The following is a 12908-nucleotide window of genomic DNA, read 5'->3' as shown; positions in this document are numbered from 1 at the left end:
TGCTCATGAACTCTTTGTACTTTCTGGCATTTCAGTCACTGCTGTTGACAAAAGGTGATTATAAATGGGCCACTCGGTAGATACATTAACACTGTAATGTGCAAACTTTTGAAGATCAAAAGGTTTCTATTGTCTTTCAACACTGACCTGAGACTGATTGTAGTAGCATAAAATATATTGACTAAAGACTTTGTTTGTGTGCCAATGATTTCAAAAGGCAATGAATGTAAGTTATTATATAATTTTTGATTAATAAGTAACTGTTTTGATGAGATATGAATCAGTGCTGTCAATGACCCATTGAAGCGATTCACCAGTTAATGGTCAGTATGATTCTTTGAGCACTATAACACAGGCCTATAAATTCTCACAGTCTCACTGAGAGATTTACACTTTCAACTTTTTCCTGGATTCCCACACAGTCTCTCCAAGGTATGTACAAACACTGGCAAAGTAATGAATTTTATGCACAGCAGCAGTTTGGAAATATAGATTTAAGATTGTCTATTTGTGTTGAATTTGCCATTTCACTAAGTCGGCACATTGTGCAGTTTTCTGGGGTTTATTAAGACATCTTTGTTGCCTTTTTTAACAGGTTTGTGTCCTGGATGTTGTCCAGAATGGGGGTGCCTGGAGGTTTATTGTTGATCCTAATTTTGCAGATTATTACGGGAAGCACTTCAGGTAAACCATCTGACATCTCATCATCTTGGGTTGCACATTATGACACATATTCACTGTGTAATTGCTTTTTCCCTTTTGATTTTTGGAAACTTAAATAGATTTGGTACATGTTCCCCCCTTTTGTGTCACACATGAATGAACTTCTATTGAAAGACTTTAATCAATTGATGCATTGAATTTGCCTCCCCACACATAAATCATAACTGCCAGCATCATATATATCGGGATGGATTACACAAATTCTACCCTCATAAATAATAATAATAATAATAATAATGATAATAATCATAATAATAATAAACCTGTTAACTTTAAATTTTCTCAGTAATTCTCTCATATTTCCACTTCAAATTTAGATAACATTTGACACTATCAATGTCACATATTCTTACACTGACATAGATATCAATATCTGAGATGCCTTTTTTATGACAGTCCTCAATTGGAACATTCTAGATGACTTACATAACACAACATACTTTCACACATACTATGCTTTATTGCTTAATATGCCTTTGTAATAATAATCCACCATGAGACAGGTGCCATATTTCAAGACCCCTTGAAACCTCACATCCAGTATATAAGAACATAGTAATGCGATAATAATATTGTTAAAATACGGATATCTAATCCAGACGTAAAAGCTGGCAATCACACTCTTAGCTTCAATTTATTTCTACAGATATTACTCTGAGGAGATTTGAAAAGACCTTCATAAATCAGTGTGACTTTACTCATAGACTGCCTAATTAAAAAGTATATGTCGCTTGAATGTAATAGCTTTACTTTCACTGTTTCATTCAGAAAAGCTGCTGAAAATAAGTAACAGCCTGCATCACACTATCTCTCTGCTTTTCACAGGGACACTTGTAGCCAGTTGTGATTTGTGTCATGATGAAGCCACCTGCCAGGAGTCACGAGAAAGAGGCGACACCTTTGCCAGCCAGGCGCTCTCTTGTGTCTGTAAAGATGGTTATGTAGGCGATGGTCTCACCTGTTACAGCACAAAACTCTGCAGTGACTCTTCTTGCTGTAGCCAAGGTTATCATTGGTCGCCAGACAGCGGCTGTGTGGACACTGACGAGTGCTCCCTCCCAGACTCGCCCTGTGCTCCACCTCAGGTTTGCCAAAACACACCAGGCTCCTTTGAATGCATGGAGCCTTCCTCCAGCACCAGATCAGGCCCCTCTTCCCAGTCTGTCCAGTTCAACTGTGGAGACAATGTTTGTCCTATAGGCATGGACTGCATCGGAAATAATGGGCATGACTGTGCCGACCCCTGTGACCACTACACTGTACTGGATGATGAGTGGCGTTCAACTAATAATACAATGAATCCGATTCTACACTGTGACATAAATGTTAACTGGCAAGGCTGGTATCGCCTGTTCCTGGGGCAAACCAATGCTCATATTCCAGAGAGTTGCGTAGCTGAGCAAAGTTGTGGAACCAATGCTCCTCTGTGGATAACAGAACCTCATCCAACACAGTCAAAGGAAATTGTAAATCGCAATGTGTGTGGTGCCTGGAGAGGCAACTGCTGCACTTTTCGCTCACACGTCATACATGTCAAGCTCTGTTATGAAAACTATTATGTCTACAAACTTGTGAAGCCAATAGGATGCAATCTTGCATACTGCACAGGTATTGTTCTATTTGAAACATCTTTACAATGATACAAAAAATTAAATTTGCTCACCTAAACCATGGATTTAATGTCTTATGAAGACACCACTTGTTCTTAAATTAACCATTTATGAAAATTTTTTTCATTGTTCTCTGTTGTTAACAGAGGTTAACAGAACTGAACCTGCAGTTACTTCAACCACACCTGATCCAAGACCACAAAGCTCCACCATTGCTCAGGTGACATCTGACATCACGGACGTAACAACAGCAGGTAACAGCACAGCAGTTGAGGGGCAGGTCCGCCTGGCTGATGGAAACAGTTCCTGCTCTGGTAGAGTCGAGATCTTCTACCGAGGACAGTGGGGCACAGTGTGTGACGATGCCTGGGACCTGACTGATGCTCAAGTGGTGTGCAGACAGTTGGGCTGTGGCAGGGTCCTGTCAGCACCACAAAGTGCACGCTTTGGACAGGGCGAAGGGCCTATTTGGTTGGATGATGTCATGTGCACAGGCAGCGAATCAGAGCTCAGTGAGTGCGGACACCAAGGGATTGGATCTCACAACTGTGGACACCATGAGGATGCTGGTGTAGTCTGTGAAGGTAAACACAAATTTGAGCAGCTAAAGTCAATGAAATCTCGCTGTGTAACGGCCTGTCTATGGTATTATATTTAGGATTTTAGTCACCATCTGTTACAGAAATATGATATATGTGATTTACACTTCACTTTTATTTTATTTATTCCATTTTTGGTTTCTCACAGATATCATTGTTTTCATGAAGTCCATCTTTCAACACTATTATGTTGTATGCTTTTCTGTTAGCTGGTTCACCAGTGAGGCTGGTCAACTCTGACAACCGCTGCTCTGGCAGAGTGGAGGTCTACCATGAAGGACAGTGGGGGACAGTGTGTGATGATGCCTGGGACCTGAACGATGCCAATGTGGTGTGCAGACAGCTGGGCTGTGGCGAGGCTCTTTCAGCTCTACAAAGTGCAGCTTTTGGACAGGGCAGTGGACCCATCTGGTTGGATGATGTCAGCTGTTCAGGAAATGAACCATCGATAACAGACTGCAGACATCAAGGATTTGGGGTCCACAACTGCCATCACGTTGAAGATGCCAGTGTTGTTTGTTATGGTAAATGTTTATGGTTCACATTAAACAGGAAATTTCCTCATCAATAAGTTTCACTTTTTACCACACAAAATTTATTTTGCTTTGTAGCACAATAAGTCAACACTTGGTGCCCAGTGATAAACCAATCATGTTGACCTATGATAAAGACAGGGGGCTTTCTACTTATTAATGCTGATAACAGTGCAGGCTGTTGTTGTCTTGTGAGTTCACAGAGACTTTTCTTTTAGTTCAACCAGAACTCAACAGCACAAATTTACCAACCACACCTGATCCAAGACCACAAAGCTCCACCATTGCTCAGGTGACATCTGACATCACGGACGTAACAACAGCAGGTAACAGCACAGCAGTTGAGGGGCAGGTCCGCCTGGCTGATGGAAACAGTTCCTGCTCTGGTAGAGTCGAGATCTTCTACCGAGGACAGTGGGGCACAGTGTGTGACGATGCCTGGGACCTGACTGATGCTCAAGTGGTGTGCAGACAGTTGGGCTGTGGCAGGGTCCTGTCAGCACCACAAAGTGCACGCTTTGGACAGGGCGAAGGGCCTATTTGGTTGGATGATGTCATGTGCACAGGCAGCGAATCAGAGCTCAGTGAGTGCGGACACCAAGGGATTGGATCTCACAACTGTGGACACCATGAGGATGCTGGTGTAGTCTGTGAAGGTAAACACAAATTTGAGCAGCTAAAGTCAATGAAATCTCGCTGTGTAACGGCCTATCTATGGTATTATATTTAGGATTTTAGTCACCATCTGTTACAGAAATATGATATATGTGATTTACACTTCACTTTTATTTTATTTATTCCATTTTTGGTTTCTCACAGATATCATTGTTTTCATGAAGTCCATCTTTCAACACTATTATGTTGTATGCTTTTCTGTTAGCTGGTTCACCAGTGAGGCTGGTCAACTCTGACAACCGCTGCTCTGGCAGAGTGGAGGTCTACCATGAAGGACAGTGGGGGACAGTGTGTGATGATGCCTGGGACCTGAACGATGCCAATGTGGTGTGCAGACAGCTGGGCTGTGGCGAGGCTCTTTCAGCTCTACAAAGTGCAGCTTTTGGACAGGGCAGTGGACCCATCTGGTTGGATGATGTCAGCTGTTCAGGAAATGAACCATCGATAACAGACTGCAGACATCAAGGATTTGGGGTCCACAACTGCCATCACGTTGAAGATGCCAGTGTTGTTTGTTATGGTAAATGTTTATGGTTCACATTAAACAGGAAATTTCCTCATCAATAAGTTTCACTTTTTACCACACAAAATTTATTTTGCTTTGTAGCACAATAAGTCAACACTTGGTGCCCAGTGATAAACCAATCATGTTGACCTATGATAAAGACAGGGGGCTTTCTACTTATTAATGCTGATAACAGTGCAGGCTGTTGTTGTCTTGTGAGTTCACAGAGACTTTTCTTTTAGTTCAACCAGAACTCAACAGCACAAATTTACCAACCACACCTGATCCAAGACCACAAAGCTCCACCATTGCTCAGGTGACATCTGACATCACGGACGTAACAACAGCAGGTAACAGCACAGCAGTTGAGGGGCAGGTCCGCCTGGCTGATGGAAACAGTTCCTGCTCTGGTAGAGTCGAGATCTTCTACCGAGGACAGTGGGGCACAGTGTGTGACGATGCCTGGGACCTGACTGATGCTCAAGTGGTGTGCAGACAGTTGGGCTGTGGCAGGGTCCTGTCAGCACCACAAAGTGCACGCTTTGGACAGGGCGAAGGGCCTATTTGGTTGGATGATGTCATGTGCACAGGCAGCGAATCAGAGCTCAGTGAGTGCGGACACCAAGGGATTGGATCTCACAACTGTGGACACCATGAGGATGCTGGTGTAGTCTGTGAAGGTAAACACAAATTTGAGCAGCTAAAGTCAATGAAATCTCGCTGTGTAACGGCCTATCTATGGTATTATATTTAGGATTTTAGTCACCATCTGTTACAGAAATATGATATATGTGATTTACACTTCACTTTTATTTTATTTATTCCATTTTTGGTTTCTCACAGATATCATTGTTTTCATGAAGTCCATCTTTCAACACTATTATGTTGTATGCTTTTCTGTTAGCTGGTTCACCAGTGAGGCTGGTCAACTCTGACAACCGCTGCTCTGGCAGAGTGGAGGTCTACCATGAAGGACAGTGGGGGACAGTGTGTGATGATGCCTGGGACCTGAACGATGCCATTGTGGTGTGCAGACAGCTGGGCTGTGGCGAGGCTCTTTCAGCTCTACAAAGTGCAGCTTTTGGACAGGGCAGTGGACCCATCTGGTTGGATGATGTCAGCTGTTCAGGAAATGAACCATCGATAACAGACTGCAGACATCAAGGATTTGGGGTCCACAACTGCCATCACGTTGAAGATGCCAGTGTTGTTTGTTATGGTAAATGTTTATGGTTCACATTAAACAGGAAATTTCCTCATCAATAAGTTTCACTTTTTACCACACAAAATATATTTTGCTTTGTAGCACAATAAGTCAACACTTGGTGCCCAGTGATAAACCAATCATGTTGACCTATGATAAAGACAGGGGGGTTTCTACTTATTAATGCTGATAACAGTGCAGGCTGTTGTTGTCTTGTGAGTTCACAGAGACTTTTCTTTTAGTTCAACCAGAACTCAACAGCACAAATTTACCAACCACACCTGATCCAAGACCACAAAGCTCCACCATTGCTCAGGTGACATCTGACATCACGGACGTAACAACAGCAGGTAACAGCACAGCAGTTGAGGGGCAGGTCCGCCTGGCTGATGGAAACAGTTCCTGCTCTGGTAGAGTCGAGATCTTCTACCGAGGACAGTGGGGCACAGTGTGTGACGATGCCTGGGACCTGACTGATGCTCAAGTGGTGTGCAGACAGTTGGGCTGTGGCAGGGTCCTGTCAGCACCACAAAGTGCACGCTTTGGACAGGGCGAAGGGCCTATTTGGTTGGATGATGTCATGTGCACAGGCAGCGAATCAGAGCTCAGTGAGTGCGGACACCAAGGGATTGGATCTCACAACTGTGGACACCATGAGGATGCTGGTGTAGTCTGTGAAGGTAAACACAAATTTGAGCAGCTAAAGTCAATGAAATCTCGCTGTGTAACGGCCTGTCTATGGTATTATATTTAGGATTTTAGTCACCATCTGTTACAGAAATATGATATATGTGATTTACACTTCACTTTTATTTTATTTATTCCATTTTTGGTTTCTCACAGATATCATTGTTTTCATGAAGTCCATCTTTCAACACTATTATGTTGTATGCTTTTCTGTTAGCTGGTTCACCAGTGAGGCTGGTCAACTCTGACAACCGCTGCTCTGGCAGAGTGGAGGTCTACCATGAAGGACAGTGGGGGACAGTGTGTGATGATGCCTGGGACCTGAACGATGCCAATGTGGTGTGCAGACAGCTGGGCTGTGGCGAGGCTCTTTCAGCTCTACAAAGTGCAGCTTTTGGACAGGGCAGTGGACCCATCTGGTTGGATGATGTCAGCTGTTCAGGAAATGAACCATCGATAACAGACTGCAGACATCAAGGATTTGGGGTCCACAACTGCCATCACGTTGAAGATGCCAGTGTTGTTTGTTATGGTAAATGTTTATGGTTCACATTAAACAGGAAATTTCCTCATCAATAAGTTTCACTTTTTACCACACAAAATTTATTTTGCTTTGTAGCACAATAAGTCAACACTTGGTGCCCAGTGATAAACCAATCATGTTGACCTATGATAAAGACAGGGGGCTTTCTACTTATTAATGCTGATAACAGTGCAGGCTGTTGTTGTCTTGTGAGTTCACAGAGACTTTTCTTTTAGTTCAACCAGAACTCAACAGCACAAATTTACCAACCACACCTGATCCAAGACCACAAAGCTCCACTATTGCTCAGGTGACATCTGACATCACGGACGTAACAACAGCAGGTAACAGCACAGCAGTTGAGGGGCAGGTCCGCCTGGCTGATGGAAACAGTTCCTGCTCTGGTAGAGTCGAGATCTTCTACCGAGGACAGTGGGGCACAGTGTGTGACGATGCCTGGGACCTGACTGATGCTCAAGTGGTGTGCAGACAGTTGGGCTGTGGCAGGGTCCTGTCAGCACCACAAAGTGCACGCTTTGGACAGGGCGAAGGGCCTATTTGGTTGGATGATGTCATGTGCACAGGCAGCGAATCAGAGCTCAGTGAGTGCGGACACCAAGGGATTGGATCTCACAACTGTGGACACCATGAGGATGCTGGTGTAGTCTGTGAAGGTAAACACGAATTTGAGCAGCTAAAGTCAATGAAATCTCGCTGTGTAACGGCCTGTCTATGGTATTATATTTAGGATTTTAGTCACCATCTGTTACAGAAATATGATATATGTGATTTACACTTCACTTTTATTTTATTTATTCCATTTTTGGTTTCTCACAGATATCATTGTTTTCATGAAGTCCATCTTTCAACACTATTATGTTGTATGCTTTTCTGTTAGCTGGTTCACCAGTGAGGCTGGTCAACTCTGACAACCGCTGCTCTGGCAGAGTGGAGGTCTACCATGAAGGACAGTGGGGGACAGTGTGTGATGATGCCTGGGACCTGAACGATGCCAATGTGGTGTGCAGACAGCTGGGCTGTGGCGAGGCTCTTTCAGCTCTACAAAGTGCAGCTTTTGGACAGGGCAGTGGACCCATCTGGTTGGATGATGTCAGCTGTTCAGGAAATGAACCATCGATAACAGACTGCAGACATCAAGGATTTGGGGTCCACAACTGCCATCACGTTGAAGATGCCAGTGTTGTTTGTTATGGTAAATGTTTATGGTTCACATTAAACAGGAAATTTCCTCATCAATAAGTTTCACTTTTTACCACACAAAATATATTTTGCTTTGTAGCACAATAAGTCAACACTTGGTGCCCAGTGATAAACCAATCATGTTGACCTATGATAAAGACAGGGGGCTTTCTACTTATTAATGCTGATAACAGTGCAGGCTGTTGTTGTCTTGTGAGTTCACAGAGACTTTTCTTTTAGTTCAACCAGAACTCAACAGCACAAATTTACCAACCACACCTGATCCAAGACCACAAAGCTCCACCATTGCTCAGGTGACATCTGACATCACGGACGTAACAACAGCAGGTAACAGCACAGCAGTTGAGGGGCAGGTCCGCCTGGCTGATGGAAACAGTTCCTGCTCTGGTAGAGTCGAGATCTTCTACCGAGGACAGTGGGGCACAGTGTGTGACGATGCCTGGGACCTGACTGATGCTCAAGTGGTGTGCAGACAGTTGGGCTGTGGCAGGGTCCTGTCAGCACCACAAAGTGCACGCTTTGGACAGGGCGAAGGGCCTATTTGGTTGGATGATGTCATGTGCACAGGCAGCGAATCAGAGCTCAGTGAGTGCGGACACCAAGGGATTGGATCTCACAACTGTGGACACCATGAGGATGCTGGTGTAGTCTGTGAAGGTAAACACAAATTTGAGCAGCTAAAGTCAATGAAATCTCGCTGTGTAACGGCCTGTCTATGGTATTATATTTAGGATTTTAGTCACCATCTGTTACAGAAATATGATATATGTGATTTACACTTCACTTTTATTTTATTTATTCCATTTTTGGTTTCTCACAGATATCATTGTTTTCATGAAGTCCATCTTTCAACACTATTATGTTGTATGCTTTTCTGTTAGCTGGTTCACCAGTGAGGCTGGTCAACTCTGACAACCGCTGCTCTGGCAGAGTGGAGGTCTACCATGAAGGACAGTGGGGGACAGTGTGTGATGATGCCTGGGACCTGAACGATGCCAATGTGGTGTGCAGACAGCTGGGCTGTGGCGAGGCTCTTTCAGCTCTACAAAGTGCAGCTTTTGGACAGGGCAGTGGACCCATCTGGTTGGATGATGTCAGCTGTTCAGGAAATGAACCATCGATAACAGACTGCAGACATCAAGGATTTGGGGTCCACAACTGCCATCACGTTGAAGATGCCAGTGTTGTTTGTGAAGGTAAATATTTATTGTTCACATTAAACAGGAAATTTCCTGTGTAAACATTTTCTGTGTCTCGCTGTGTAACAGCATGTCTATGGTATTATATGTAGGATTTTAGTCACCATCTGTTACAGAAATATGATATATGTGATTTACACTTCACTTTTATTTCATTTATTCTATTTTACCTTCTCACAGATATCATTGTTTTTCATGAAGTCCATCTCTCAACACTATTATGTTGTATGCTTTTCTGTTAGCTGGTTCAGTGAGGCTGGTCAACTCTGACAACCGCTGCTCTGGCAGAGTGGAGGTCTACCATGAAGGACAGTGGGGGACAGTGTGTGACGATGCCTGGGACCTGAACGATGCCAATGTGGTGTGCAGACAGCTGGGCTGTGGCGAGGCTCTTTCAGCTCTACAAAGTGCAGCTTTTGGACAGGGCAGTGGACCCATCTGGTTGGATGATGTCAGCTGTTCAGGAAATGAACCTTGGATAACAGACTGCAGACATCAAGGATTTGGGGTCCACAACTGCCATCACACTGAAGATGCCAGTGTTGTTTGTGAAGGTAAATGTTTAAACAGGAAATTTCCTGTGTAAACATTTCCTGTGTCTCGCTGTGTAACAGCCTGTCTATGGTATTATATTTAGGATTTTTGTCACCATCTGTTACAGAAATATGATATATGTGATTTACACTACACTTTTATTTAATTTATTCTATTTTACCTTCTCACAGATATCATTGTTTTTCATGAAGTCCATCTTTCAACAATATTATGTTGTATGCTTTTCTGTTAGCTGCTTCAGTGAGGCTGGTCAACTCTGACAACCGCTGCTCTGGCAGAGTGGAGGTCTACCATGAAGGACAGTGGGGGACAGTGTGTGACGATGCCTGGGACCTGAGCGACGCCAATGTGGTGTGCAGACAGCTGGGCTGTGGCGAGGCTCTTTCAGCTCTACAAAGTGCAGCTTTTGGACAGGGCAGTGGACCCATCTGGTTGGATGATGTCAGCTGTTCAGGAAATGAACCTTGGATAACAGACTGCGGACATCAAGGATTTGGGGTCCACAACTGCCATCACACTGAAGATGCCAGTGTTGTTTGTGAAGGTAAATGTTTAAACAGGAAATTTCCTGTGTAAACATTTCCTGTGTCTCGCTGTGTAACAGCCTGTCTATGGTACTATATTTAGGATTTTAGTCACTATCTGTCACAGAAATATGATATATGTGATTTACACTACACTTTTATTTAATTTATTCTATTTTACCTTCTCACAGATATCATTGTTTTTCATGAAGTCCATCTTTCAACAATATTATGTTGTATGCTTTTCTGTTAGCTGCTTCAGTGAGGCTGGTCAACTCTGACAACCGCTGCTCTGGCAGAGTGGAGGTCTACCATGAAGGACAGTGGGGGACAGTGTGTGACGATGCCTGGGACCTGAACGACGCCAATGTGGTGTGCAGACAGCTGGGCTGTGGCGAGGCTCTTTCAGCTCTACAAAGTGCAGCTTTTGGACAGGGCAGTGGACCCATCTGGTTGGATGATGTCAGCTGTTCAGGAAATGAACCTTGGATAACAGACTGCGGACATCAAGGATTTGGGGTCCACAACTGCCATCACACTGAAGATGCCAGTGTTGTTTGTGAAGGTAAATGTTTACACAGGAAATTTCCTGTGTAATCATTTCCTGTGTCTCGCTGTGTAACAGCCTGTCTATGGTACTATATTTAGGATTTTCGTCACTATCTGTCACAGAAATATGATATATGTGATTTACACTACACTTTTATTTAATTTATTCTATTTTACCTTCTCACAGATATCATTGTTTTTCATGAAGTCCATCTTTCAACAATATTATGTTGTATGCTTTTCTGTTAGCTGCTTCAGTGAGGCTGGTCAACTCTGACAACCGCTGCTCTGGCAGAGTGGAGGTCTACCATGAAGGACAGTGGGGGACAGTGTGTGACGATGCCTGGGACCTGAACGACGCCAATGTGGTGTGCAGACAGCTGGGCTGTGGCGAGGCTCTTTCAGCTCTAGAAAGTGCAGCTTTTGGACAGGGCAGTGGACCCATCTGGTTGGATGATGTCAGCTGTTCAGGAAATGAACCATTGATAACAGACTGCGGACATCAAGGATTTGGGGTCCACAACTGCCATCACACTGAAGATGCCAGTGTTGTTTGTGAAGGTAAATGTTTAAACAGGAAATTTCCTGTGTAAACATTTCCTGTGTCTCACTGTGTAACAGCCTGTCTATGGTATTATATTTAGGATTTTAGTCACCATCTGTTACAGAAATATGATATATGTGATTTACACTTCACTTTTATTTTATTTATTCCATTTTTGGTTTCTCACAGATATCATTGTTTTCATGAAGTCCATTTTTCAACAATATTATGTTATATGCTTTTCTGTTAGCTGCTTCAGTGAGGCTGGTCAACTCTGACAACCGCTGCTCTGGCAGAGTGGAGGTCTACCATGAAGGACAGTGGGGGACAGTGTGTGATGATGCCTGGGACCTGAACGACGCCAATGTGGTGTGCAGACAGCTGGGCTGTGGCGAGGCGCGTTCAGCACTACAAAGTGCAGCTTTTGGACAGGGCAGTGGACCCATCTGGTTGGATGATGTCAGCTGTTCAGGAAATGAACCTTGGATAACAGACTGCGGACATCAAGGATTTGGGGTCCACAACTGCGGTCATGGTGAAGATGCTGCTGTGGTCTGTGAACCCATTTGAAAAAATAATATACTCGTATTGCATATATTGCAAAGTATGTTTCAAGTACATTTGAAATATTATTATTTTAAATAGATTGAAAGTATATTAATTTGAAGCTATCATGAAATACTTAATAGTATATTTTTCCTGTATTTAGTTTAAAATTGAAATATGGTGTACTTTTAATAAATACACTTCTGTCAAATATATTTTGAGTAAGATTCTTTTTTTTTTTTTACATTTTATTTACATTTTAATTACAAAAGAAAAACAGACCAAAAACAAACAACACAAATATACAACACAAGGACAGTATGCTAGAAGTTACAGACATAAAGCAAAAAGAAATAAATATAACATACTTTCTTACGAAATCATTACATCACCAATCCTTCTTGACCGGACTTCTCCGTTCTACCTACAAGGATTGAGTTTCAATTTCATTGTGCTGGTTTTATATCCCGAACAGTCAAAACACTTCTTAACTTAAATGTCTTTATATTGTCTTTTATAAGTGTCTATGGTCTATCTAAGCCATTGCCTCTGTAAAGCCCCTGTAGGGCCGAGGCTGCACGTTCCAACATCATCAGTGCTATGAAGTCCTTTAGCTAGTGTTTCAAACAAAAACAGTTTAATTTCCTTACTTTCCAATTCATAAGAATGATCATTTTCACAGAAAGGAAAGCCAATGTTCTCAGGTGTTGT

At 43.1% G+C, this 12908-nt stretch overlaps 1 protein-coding gene across 1 annotated transcript; it reads left to right on the top strand.

Annotated features, from left to right (window-relative positions):
- The first annotated feature begins 311 nt into the window (after nt 1-311).
- Nucleotides 312-12406, top strand: LOC137180656 (deleted in malignant brain tumors 1 protein-like). The gene is made up of 20 exons (XM_067586015.1): nt 312-432; nt 596-684; nt 1549-2331; nt 2480-2917; nt 3142-3456; nt 3684-4121; nt 4346-4660; nt 4888-5325; nt 5550-5864; nt 6092-6529; nt 6754-7068; nt 7296-7733; nt 7958-8272; nt 8500-8937; nt 9162-9476; nt 9722-10033; nt 10267-10578; nt 10812-11123; nt 11357-11668; nt 11902-12406. Exons 2-20 carry the CDS (start codon nt 609-611, stop codon nt 12219-12221), a joined length of 6945 nt encoding a protein of 2314 aa, XP_067442116.1. The 5' UTR covers nt 312-432; nt 596-608; the 3' UTR covers nt 12222-12406.
- Nucleotides 12407-12908: the final 502 nt, after the last annotated feature.

The sequence above is a fragment of the Thunnus thynnus genome, chromosome 3 (genome assembly GCF_963924715.1).
Source record: "Thunnus thynnus chromosome 3, fThuThy2.1, whole genome shotgun sequence".
NCBI lineage: Eukaryota > Metazoa > Chordata > Actinopteri > Scombriformes > Scombridae > Thunnus > Thunnus thynnus.
This window is presented reverse-complemented; position numbering and strand designations above follow the sequence as displayed.